The sequence below is a fragment of the Papaver somniferum genome, chromosome 8, assembly GCF_003573695.1.
Source record: "Papaver somniferum cultivar HN1 chromosome 8, ASM357369v1, whole genome shotgun sequence".
In the NCBI taxonomy this organism is placed as follows: Eukaryota; Viridiplantae; Streptophyta; class Magnoliopsida; order Ranunculales; family Papaveraceae; genus Papaver; species Papaver somniferum.
The window spans coordinates 153,651,752-153,664,290 of record NC_039365.1 but is presented as its reverse complement, the minus strand read 5'-3'; the positions used below and the strand labels follow the sequence as shown (position 1 = coordinate 153,664,290).

The 12,539-nt window shown below is 37.6% G+C and overlaps 1 protein-coding gene across 1 annotated transcript; it reads left to right on the top strand.

The window, feature by feature from the left end:
• Positions 1 to 612: 612 nt before the first annotated feature.
• Positions 613 to 1,630, top strand: LOC113303585. Its single transcript, XM_026552630.1, has 3 exons — positions 613 to 994; positions 1,102 to 1,149; positions 1,250 to 1,630. Exons 1-3 carry the CDS (start codon positions 679 to 681, stop codon positions 1,414 to 1,416), a joined length of 531 nt encoding a protein of 176 aa, XP_026408415.1. The 5' UTR covers positions 613 to 678; the 3' UTR covers positions 1,417 to 1,630.
• The last annotated feature ends 10,909 nt before the right edge of the window (positions 1,631 to 12,539 follow it).

The following is a 12,539-nucleotide window of genomic DNA, read 5'->3' as shown; positions in this document are numbered from 1 at the left end:
TTTACGATGGTCGTTACCCTATAAAGACTGTTTTTTTTGTTGTTTTGTTTTTTTGACACGAAATATATCAAGACAGTTATTAGTAATAGCTGAGAAAAGAAAATAGCCAGCTAGATACTAAAAGAAAACAAATAACATTTGGTACATAAAGAAGGTAGAAGTCATGCCAGCACAAGCCCCAGCGGCAAGTCTTCCAAGAATAGAATTGAAAGCTCAGCACCACCATCTTTAAAGAGTTTCTGCAACCCCAGAAGAAGAAAATACGCAACTATCAAAAAATATGTCCGCACAAAACTGGAAATATGACTTAAATTTTAAGCTTCATGAGCAAAGAGCTGGGCCGCACCGCACTATATGGCATGAATATGATTCACCTGAAGGCTGAGAGCCAAGCTAAAAAAATAAAATTCTGAATCATCAAACAATTTTCAACATTTTAATTCCCTAACTAAACCCATTTCCAAGACAGTCCAAATGCAGATCAACGTCACAGAATAAAATTAAAAATAATTTGACAAAAAGAAATGATATTGAATTTTAGAAGGGCAATACTGGAAAGAAAAGAACTTGTCTATTTAAAACCCAGAGAAACCAAAACCGGGCTTAAAAAAATATCTCTCTCTCTCTTTCTAGAAACCAGATAACACTCTCTCTCTTTCTCTCACTCACAGAATCAGAATGCAGAGGCAATCACTGGGCGGCTCTTCATCACCAAGTTCAAAGCTGCATCTATGCGAAGAAAATGATGAAGAAGATAAGAGGAAATCACAGAGATTAGTTGTTACAGATTCAGATATTGATGAAGAAGATGAAAATGAAGATGAAATTAGAGTAGTAGTCAAAAAGAAGAAAATCTTAGAGAAATCTGTTAGTCATCATCATCATAGATCTTCTTCTTTTACTCAAACAGAGAAATCTATTCATCTCATCCCTATTCTCACTATCTTCTGTATACTCATTCTTTATCTTGTTTCTTACGATCCTTCTCAAAAAGGTAAACCAACAATCCGAAATCCAAAATCAGTTCAACTAGTGATTAATTTTACTTTTCTGGACAAATTCTTACTGGTTTTTTTTGTTTCATTTGATTTTATTTTACAGATTTAGCGAATATCGATGGTTTCAGAAAGACTACTTCAAAGCAATTAGGTAGAAATGCTGATTAATTCTTACTCATGATTTCATTTTTGTTCTCTTCTATTTTAACTGAAATCGTTGCTGGTCATTATTTGTTGAATTTTGTTTACAGATTCTGAAGAAATTGATTTAAGCGATTTGAGACGAGGAGGAGGCGATGTATTAGAGATTAGAAGTCATAGAAGCTTACATGAGATTCATCATCATCACAAAGACCACCACTCTACTAACAACAAAAACAGATCTCGCTTGCATAGAAAAATGATCGGCGATTTCTAGTCCCCTCCCTCGTCCGTCCTCTCCATTCCATTAATACACTCTGCCTTTCTGGTTCTTTTCTTTTGTCTCTCTCTTTTAAGCTTACCGTTGGGTACTCACATGTGTGAAATAAGCATGTGTACATAAAAATCACGAGAAATTTACTCACACGTGTTTTGTTCTTTTGTGAAGTTTGTTTGGCACGTAAAGGAAAAATTCTTACTCTTTCTTTTTTTCTTTTTTTTTTTTTTTTTTTAATTTAATCAAAATTTTATTTTATCAGAGATAGTAATTTACTGATTCCGCGTAGAATTAATTCTAAAATGCGCCGGTTTTGAAACTTTTAACAGACCTGCGCATTATATCTCTGTTACTGTGTTCCAACTGGTTTGCAATTTTGATGACTTCAAAAAGTGGGGATCAGGTGCCCACTACGCTGTGATAGCTGCAGCAGTGCACGTTTATGAATTAAATATATCTCTACCTGTAATTGAATCGAAAACAGTTAGGATCTGTGGGCGATTTTTATTGATGATGGATTGATGATATTCACACGATGAAGGGCACAGTCTTAACTGTCCACCACCACCACATACTGATACAGTTCATGTTTGATGGTGTCTGTCCTCTTCTGGGACCCGCAGAACCACATGCGTGGTCCCTTCTTTCCAATAGCTGCCTGATAGTAGTACGAATTGGGAGTCGGATCATTTTCATTTCCAGCTCATTTTTTACAGTTCGAGGTTAATTATTAGAGCAACCACAGTCACGACAGTAAACCCAAATTTGGTCGCCAAATTTAGGGTTTGAGACCAAATGTGGTCGTCGGCCCAGACTAAAAAAGATATAGTGGGACGGAAGTATTTAGGGTTTGAGACCAAATGTGGTCGTCGGCCCAGACTAAAAAAGATATAGTGGGACGGAAGTATTAGGAGCGTATGATATCAGGCGTAAGTTTAATCACCGTATACAATCAGGCGAGCATATAATCACCGTATGAGTCAGGCGCATGTATTAACTCCGCCCCTTTCAAACGCGTCAGACGATGTTAATACTTACGCCTGAAATGGGACGGATGTATAAAGGGCGTATGAATGAGGCGCAGTTATAAAAAACGTCTGGGTTGGGCGCATGTATTGTGAGCGTCTGTGTCTAGGCGTATCTTTAATGTACGTCTCTTGTCCATCTACCCTCCGCGTTTCTTCATTAGCTTCTATCAAACACAAATGAAGTTGCATTTCTCACTGAAGCTGGTTGTTCTTATCGAAAGGAAAAAAATCTGAGAAGGGTTCACAATGGTTGGAATAAAAGCCAGCAGTGGTGATGGTTTTGAAAGCTAGATGGATTTTTGGAGTTCAGGCATGAGTAATGATTTAATAAACTTGGGATAATGATGACCTAACAGCATCAACAGTGGATACAGGAGATGTTGATGTTGCTTCCATTGTTCCAATCGGTTGATGGCTGCATACAAAGGAAGAATGGATCCTCAAATTTGCTCGAGTATGGTACTGGCCGTTGATTCGTACAACTGAATGAGAGATAAAGTTCACGGCAACAGAACGAGATGCAGAGTGTTAACTGGTTGCTCGAGCTGTGCTATTGCCGGAAGATGGAGAAATGGAACAGTGGCGTCAGGGGTTGTTGGCCGATGGTGCTGTGACTGATATGGCATTGCTCGTGTTATGCTCGAGTTTGAGAACTTTTGGAAAGAATGATGGGTTGGCTGATATTAAGCTACTGCAATCGTCGGTGTTGGAAAAAGAAGAGACGAAGAAAGATGTTAGACGAATTGGTTTCACGACACAGACGCAGTTTCTATCTGCGTTTGAATGAGACGCCATTTGTAACTCCGTCCCAGCAAACGCAATTACCATCTACGTCCCGTGCACGGCGTGAATAATACCTACGTCCCATTCAAGCGCGCATTATACCTCCGTTTCATTCAGACGCATATTATGAACACGCTCCATCAAGAAACGTGGATATAAGTTGCGTCCCGCATCAAGCGTGGATATAAGTTCCGCTTCACCAAAATTTGGTATTCTCCCACTGGGCTTGAACACACGGAAAACCAAATTTTTTTGGTTTTTAATCTGGCTTTTGGTATTTGGTCCATCTCATGACTGTGGTTGCTCTTAATGCAACATCAGACTATTCAGAGATGGATATTTGATTTCTCGTACTGTACAAGTAGTACGAAAATCACAATTACTTATATAGGCTTATAGCCGTTTGAGCTCATCTTTTTTCTTGACATCTTACCTAAAATATATAATATTTAAATCATAGAAGCAATGCTGGGTGGTGTTGCTGGGGCCTGGGGGGACGCCAATTTATGAGATTAGAGCCGCCTTGAACTTCTGAAATGAAACAACCTCAGTTGTTCATTTGTAATGGGAGTTCAAAGACCATCTTTCAGAGCGGTCGCTGGAATGAAGCCCTTGAGAAAGTAGTTGCTGTGCACAGAATAACTTGGAAGGAGTTTTGTTGGGAAACCGTATAAATCCTTTTGTTTGGGGTACACAATAATCTTAGAACTGCGTGAATTATGTTGAAAATCAATTTTTGATTCTTTAGTCAACTCTTGTTATCTGGCTTAGAATTGGGTAAGACGCCCTTTTAGATTGTTTATCAATTAACAATTAAAAACCAAACCTTGTAGATAAGAGGTACAGTGTATTGCCAAATGCAAGTTGGATTAGTACTCGAGTACTAGAGTCAATTAGCATCAACAACTGCTGGCACTTTCTCTACTGCCTCTTTTTGTTTGGCCCATTTTTTTATAGAAAGAAAGAACGGGAGTTGCACATCCCTAGCAGTCCAATGCTCTGATCAGATAATCTATTTCATACAAGAGTTTGAACAAATGCAGTCATAGTTGAATAGACATTACTTAAAGAAATCTTGTGGCATGCTGGAGAGTGGAGACAGAATTTTGAAAGTCAAATGCTCTGATCAGATAATCTATTTCATACAAGAGTTTGAACAAATGCAGTCATCTAATTGGCTGCAAAATGAGGTGATGTCTGGATGAATGAATGCGTGATTGTTGATGTTTCATCTCCTATTTAGTCGGTCAATAATTTCATTGCTGATACTCATATCTAAGAGTAATCAAGTGGTCACTGGTTAGTGGTTCGTATGCTCATCGACTGTTAGTACGAACGGGCCCCCACCCATTTGTGGTTACACCATCAAAATCAAAGCTTTCTCCCTAAACTTTTCTGCTTTTCTATTGGATTCTTCTTTATCCCAAACATATTTAACAATAATCAAATGAAAAGAAAATTGATGCTTGCTTGAACATATTAAATAACTATAATTTTGGGCATACCAAAATCTTTCAAGGCATACTGAATGAAGATAAAAAAAGGTTGTTGAATAGCAAAATCAGATAACCCCTTAACCCAAAAAAAATTTAATGGCAAATCTGCCCTTTACGTATTAGTGTTAATAATCTTGATTAGTGATTAAATATTTTGTTTAGAGATTAAGATAATTTTCAGAATTATAAGAGTTGTTTAGATGAAAAATATGAGGAAAAAAAAATCAAAGTTTTGGTTTGGTTAAGGAGAGAAAGAGAAGGAGAAAGTGAGAAAATTATAATTCTTGATTCAATGGAGGATGAGGAGGGTCATATATCATCTAAAAAACCTAGGAAAATACACATCAACTACACCAATGATTCCCAAATGGCTGATTTCTTAGATTATGAATCATGGTTCGGCGAAACAGGTTGAGGTTCGGCTCACATCTATGAGCCGAATCTACCAATTGATGAACAATTCGGCTTACTGAATCTGTTTACTGCGTGCGCCGAACCTATAATTTCCAATTCCCACCCTTTTTCTAGACACTAGTTCGGCTTATATGAAAGTTTCATAGTAAGCCGAACAACATCCTGAATAGCCCGGAATAGAATCATTACTAATTCGGCTTACATATCCAAATTCGTATGTGCCGAACATAATTTTTTAATTTCTGGGTTGAAATATTATTACTGGTTCGGCACATATGGAGAATATCGTATCAGCCGAAACCTCTTATGTTCAAGGTTCGGCACATAATATGATTATCGTCTGAGCCGAACATGAATTTGTTAATTTTTGGGTTAAAATATAGTTCGCGGTTCGGCACATATTGAGGATATCGTATAAGCCGAAACCTGTAAATGTTCATAGTTCAGCACATAATGTGATTATCGAATGCGCCGAACCTGAAGGACAAATGATACGGCGTGTAACTAACATTAGAGGATAAGCCGAACTCTGTAAATTCGTCACATAACTGTTAAGCTATTCATTAAAACATGAAATTGACGGTGTCCATAACCCAATCTCAGCACCATTAAAAACAAAGTTCAGCACCTTAAAGCAAAGGTGTTTGCAACACCATAAAAGTGTACTTAAAACTTAAGAAAAAGTGTACCATAAAAGTGTACATAAAAGGGCATTTAACCACGACCCCTCTTCTTATTTCCACGACCACCTCTTCTTCCACCTTGGTCTTCATCTTCCGACGCATCATTACCGGGTTGGACGGTTGCACCAACTTGGCTTGTACCTTCACCAACTTGTCGAGACCTCTTAGTGGTAGGCCTTTGTTCGGGTTCCTCGGGTCCTTGTCCTTTGTTGATGATTGCATCCCACTTGTCGATGAGGTATTTTTGTTCTTCCACGGTCATTGTTGTTTTGCAACCAAGTTTGGCCTTCATTTTCTTCAACATCTCCCTACCCGCGGCAACCTATTTTTCATTTGAGAACAACTTATAACCATGAGGTTGAAGACATTTTTACCATAACTAATATATGAAAACAGTATAAAGTGAAGTCATTCTTACCATAACCTTGAAAGCCTTGACTACATCTTCGGAAGTAGACTTGTTGGTGATCTTGATTGGCCTCGCCTTCCCCTTATCAGATATCTTTTGCTTTTTCTTATTGATAATGAAGGGATGAGAAATTTGGTTATACCAATCCATATAGCCCGGATCCTCTTCACATGGATCATCAAGTAAAGGTGTTAACTTGGACGCATCTAATGTGTGATTGTCTAAATTATTCCAAAACTCAACGGTGGGATCAGGATCATACTTTGGTTCCCAAGATGAAGTGGTGATTTTAGTTCCCTTACCACTCTTTGGTAACAACCTGAATTTCTCGTCAAACAAAGGAACCTTTTGGACACATCCTAATTGACGGAGTACTCGCCTAGGATCGTATATAACATAACCACCGGGATACCACAATGGCCCATGATACATACCTACCGGCATATCCTCATCTTCAACAACTTCATCTTCTTCATCTTCATTCTCATATGGTTGAAAAGCGACATCATCAACACCAAGACGGTCTAACGTCTCTCTCAAACTTGCCACCAACTTCTTTTTGTTCCTTTTCTTGGAGTCCTCGTACGCATACCGTGCTGCAGTTGGCTCAGTATCCACATAATCGACATCTTTCTCAAATACTTTGGCCAAGTTCAAAATTAGGAAATGGTCATATATCCACACCTGCATCGAAAGAACCACTTTAAAAAATCAAATGAATTGAATTGATAGAAACAAGTTTTACTTGGAAACATCAAAGTAAGACTAAAGTTTGCAAACTCAGAGAACTGTTCGACTTATATGGATCAAGTATTATAAGCCGAACCAAGTAAGAAAAAACTTCGGCTTAAAAGGTTTTATGGTTATAAGCCGAACCATACTCTGAACTCCCAAAAGTTACCTGGAGAAAAGTGAAGTTCCCTACGATGTTTGTACTTGTCAACCTAGACGCGGTGGCAAGTTGGTCCAGCAGGTAAGCGAGTGTAGCCGTTCCCCAAGCAAACTTGTTACAAGTTTCAAGATTCTTTACCAATTGGAGATAATTAGCATTTACCTTGTTTCCAGTAGTGTCGGGAAAGATGTCTCTACCAAGAGTATAAAGCAAGTAGGCAGTTCCGGTTTGCTTCACTTTGACGGGATCCATTATCAACAAACCTTGTGTGACTCTTTCCTTTGTGTTCTAAAACTCCCTTTTCAAGTTAGTCAACTTGATCTTCTTATTCTTCTTATTTCTGCCACCTGGTATGAAAACGGTATCGACATCTTTAACTGATCGACAAAACTCCAACTCAGTTTTCATTGAACCCCAACCAAGGCATTCCAGGTACAAATTGTATAGATCATCCCAACTCATGTCATAAAAACCAGCATCCACACTTACACCCCTTGCTTTAAGACCTGTAATCTTACTAGCCTCATCAGGAGTGATTGACATCTCTCCAAAAGGTAATTGAAATGTGTAAGTTTCTGGAAAAAAGCGCTCGATAAATGCAGAGGCCGACACACTATCATATTCCTTATGTCCATAATTGATAGCAGGACATAAAGCACTAGCTTGTACGTAAGCAATCACCTCAGGAACCTCTTCATCAAGACTCCATTCCGCTGCCCTCTGGTGTCTCAATACTCGGACTGCACGGTTGTGATCAGGAGTCTCATAAATTCTCTTCGCCCAAGAATCGGCATAACCAATCAACACATTTCCTCCATCTTCCGGAAGACCATGAGGCAAACCATCTGATCGAGGTGTAATTACGTCATCTTCATCAGGAATGTGTAAACCAGTGATCCGTCGATCATCATCGTTCTTCTCTTTCTAGGGTTCTGCCAGCTTCTTACCTTTCTTGTCTTTCTTGGGTTTTCCTTGGGGTTGTGTTTCTTGATGAACTTCTTGATTATCATAAACTTCTTCATCTTCAGCTATTCCTTCTTCTTGTCTTTCAATTCTTACTTGTCTTTCAATTCTTACTTCTTCTAAAGTTCCTCCTCTACCTCCCGCTCCCAATTTTTTCTTACCTCCTCGTCTAGGATCGGGAGTTTTAGAAGTAGAAGGTGTTACCTCCATCTTCTTCCTCTTTGTAGCTGCATTGGTCCTGACACAAGTATGAAAGTTATAAGACTAATTCGAACAACAAAGAGATTTGGAAATCCAAAAACTTGTAAGAAAATAAGAAGGCTCGGCTTACCCGAAATAACACATATGAGCCGAATCATGTCTTGAAATTTTTATTAGCTTACACAGAGAGTGGATCGGCTCATACCACAAAACAATTATAAGCCGATCCCATATATTCGGCTCACAACCGATACCGTCGAATAGGCCGAATCTATGATTATGAACGCAAACATGTATTCGGCGCAACATGATATAATATAAATAATCCGATCCTACACACTTGTAAAATTTATGAAATTTTAACAATAATATTCGGCGCAACACTAATACTATTGAATAAGCCGAATCTAGACTTATGAATCGAAACCTTTATTCGGCGCAAAACTAATACAACCATACAAGTCGATCCTAAGCACATGCAAAAATTCTGAAATTCAAACAACAATTGTTCGGCACAAAACTAATACTACCATACAAGATGATCCTACGCACATGCAAAATTATTATCCGATCCTATATATTCGGCTCACAACCGATACCGTCGAATAAGCCAAATCTATGATTATGAACTCAAACATGTATTCGGCGCAACATGATATCATATAAATAATCTGATCCTACACACTAGTAAAATTTATGAAATTTTAACAATGATATTCGGCGCAACCCTAATACTATCGAGTAAGCCGAATCTAGACTTATGAATTCAAACGTTTATTCGGCACAAAACTAGTACTACCATATGAGCCGATCCTATACACATGCAAAAATTCTGAAATTCAAACAACAATTATTCGGCTCAAAACTAATACTACCATACAAGCCGATCCTACACACATGCAAAATTTCTGAAATTCACAAAACATATTCGGCACAAAACTAACACCATCGAATAAGCCGATCCTAAATATAAGTCTCTGTGTCACCAAGTTCGGCTCAAAACGGATTTCAGATATACGCCGAGCCGTTCAAATGCACTTTCAGGGTTCAGTTTCAAGAACAGCTCGGCGCACATCTAAGATTTGTTTTGCGCCGAACCATACCCTGTAACCGCCGCAGAAACATGATTTTGACGAATTAAATCAATCAAACCAATCAAAAACATCAAATACGAGATGGGTTTGTAAAACTAACCTTCTTATTCTCATTTGTGGAGTTGGTTCTTCTTCAATCTCTTCTTCCGGTTGATTTTGTGGTTGATTTTGAGTTTCTTCTTCACTCTCTAAATCTTCTTCTTCTTCAATGGGTTGTTCAATCGCTCGATTAGAACGAGATACTGGCTTACGGCGAACCATTATATAGATGAGTTTAATCGTCGACTAAATTTTCACGAATCGACGATTAAATTTCCGCGATGATACGATGAAAAAAAAAGGAAGAAGAAGGGTTCGGCTGTTGTGGAGGAGGAAGAAGAAGGGGTTAGGGATATGAAACTGATTTTGGTTTATTGATTATAGGTTTTTGTATTAGGGATAGGGATAGATTAGTAGTAATTTAGAGAATTTAAGGGTATATAGATAATTGAACCATCCCATAGGGTATCCCTTATAAGGTCACCCAAGTTAGGACTAGTCCTTTATATGCCTTGAAAGTTTTAGGCATGCCCAAAATTGGTGTTCATATTAAATCCATTACCCATTACGTCACCTTTCTCTGTTTCTTGCTTATAAATTATTATCCATCCATAAAATGAAAAAAATATCGTCCATTAAAAGTTTAAAACTAATAAAAGAATATAGAAACACACCAATACATATCTAAGCGAGACAAAACTTCTCATAATTGAGCTTGTAAGGTGGCCCAAACTACCGACAACATAATTCCCATTTCTTTCATCTTTTCTTTTTTGTTTTTGGATCAAGCAGTTGTGTGACCAACCGCATATAATTGGTCCACCCCCACCAACAACACATCATCTTCTTCTTACGAAAAGGTTAAGATAGAGTACAGTGAGTGGTGGCGTCCCCAATCCAGTTTAGGGGTCCCCAAGATTTGCTATCACCATAATTGAAGTTCTACAACCAAGAAATAAAAGGAACAAAAGCAAAAGGAGACTTTCTACAAATCTATATAGAATTATAGATACATCTTCATGAACACAGTCAACTGAACACACACCCATGATTCGCATTGCCTCCTGTTCACCATTCCAATATCAAGTATGTAATGCAATTGCAGAAACCCACCTAGACTTGGCCAAAATGGAAACTCTTCACAAGGCCCAACAAGTATCATGTAGTTTCAATTGAAATTGAGGCCTGTTCAAGATTGGAAAACTTCTAGTTTAAATGTTTAATCAACAAGTTATGGTACTGAGAAAAAAAAAAAAAGAAGGGATGTCTATTGGGTAGTTCAATTACCTATATACCCTTGAACCTAAAATCAAAAAATAAACTATCCTAAACATCTCTTCTTCTTCCTCCAGTCAAACCACCTTCCTTTTCTCTCATATTTTTTTTCATCACCGTAATCAATTATCGATTCGTGAAAATTCGATCATCGGTTAAATTGAACTATATAATGGATCTTACAAAGAAAAAAGCAAACGTCAGGTGTTCTAAATCTTCTTCCAATCCATGAATTAAAGAATAAGAACCAATTGAAGATGAAGGTGTAAAAACTATAATTGAACCAGAAATTGAATCGGAAATTCAACCATTTGAAGCTCCAAATACTGAAATGAGGATAAGAAGGTATTCCCTACAAACCCAATCTTTTATTTGTTGTTTTTCATGGATTGAATGGGTTAAATTGCTAAAAACTTAGGGTTTTTAACGGTTACCGTAGCGGGTTAGGCTGATAATTGAGTTGAGTTTTGAGCCGAACTATTCTTGAAATTTCACCCTGAAAGTGTCTATGAACAGTTCGACTAAACCGTAAATGTCAATTGTTGGGAAATATATATATATTTAAAAACATAGTTTTTTTAATTTATATCAAACTTAGAGAAATAGTGTGGTGGTATTATTTTGGGCTCCCACACTATAGACTTGGGTTCAAGTCTCACCCCATGCATTTGACTAGGTATATTTATATTATTTATTTAAATCCGGGAGAGCGGGGCCTTGGAGGTCTGGTGATTCAGAAACTGTTTTTTTTTTTTGCAAATTTAACTCTTGATTTCCAAAAACGGTTTTTTCAACTTAATATTCTCCAACTAATTCTATTAATTTTTGGTAATTATATTGTTACCGTTTTGTGACTGTTATGGAGGATTTTCAGTGAGCACTAATTGCAAAATTGATTTTCACTAAAACCGTATTAATTTCTTTTGAGTTATAAAAGAACAGTTTCTGGAGAAGATGAAACATAATTGTTTTTCATCTATTTTGAGTTCTGAGCAAGTCTCGAAAGAGTTGTTGTTGGTTCGATTTCTCACAATGCAGAGAAATCGAACAAGAGAGTTATCAGTTGTTTTATTCCATAGGGTTTTCGACAAGAATCGACTGCTAGCACACAATCAAGAGGCAGAGTCGCGAAACACCTTAAAGATAGCGACCTAGTCCGCGACTCAGCTGTTTGAGATCCGTTTTGATTTTGTAAATTGTTTCCAACATCAATTTTTAGCCGAACCCCAAAATGTGTATTGAATACATCCCAGAACAGTGTCAGGTTCGGCTAATACCTTGCAAACCTTCCCGGCCGAACCTGAGAAGTGAAATTTATCCCAGGTGGTTGTCAGGTTCGGCTGACTCGATTAGATCACTTTCAAGTCGAACCTCTCTCTGTAAACACTTCGAAAATATTGATTTGTAGGCTCTAGGTTCGGCTAGCTCGTGTTGTTGAGTTATCAGCCGAACCTTCTCTTTGCACACTCAAGTTTTTCGATCTTGTTTTGGCCATAACTTTTTCGTCCGATGTCGAAATGACCTCATTCTTTTTGCGTTGTGTTTATCTTTTCATTCTCTTGAAGTTGAAGATAAGATCTCATTGATTTTAATGAGTTTAATATGGACCTTGGTATTCTCCATCATTAGACTTCACTTTCTTAACACTTTTAGTAATTTCCACTTTTTTTGTTTGGTTCATCCTATGAAAAGGCTGCACAGTAGAAAACATATGTAATAAAAAGCCTAACCGCTAAATGTGTATGAATTTAAGTGTTTCATGGAAAATCAGTATCATGTTCGGCTGATGTGATTTTTTGAATATGAGCCGAACTTGGAAAAATATATAGTTCGGCTGATACGATAT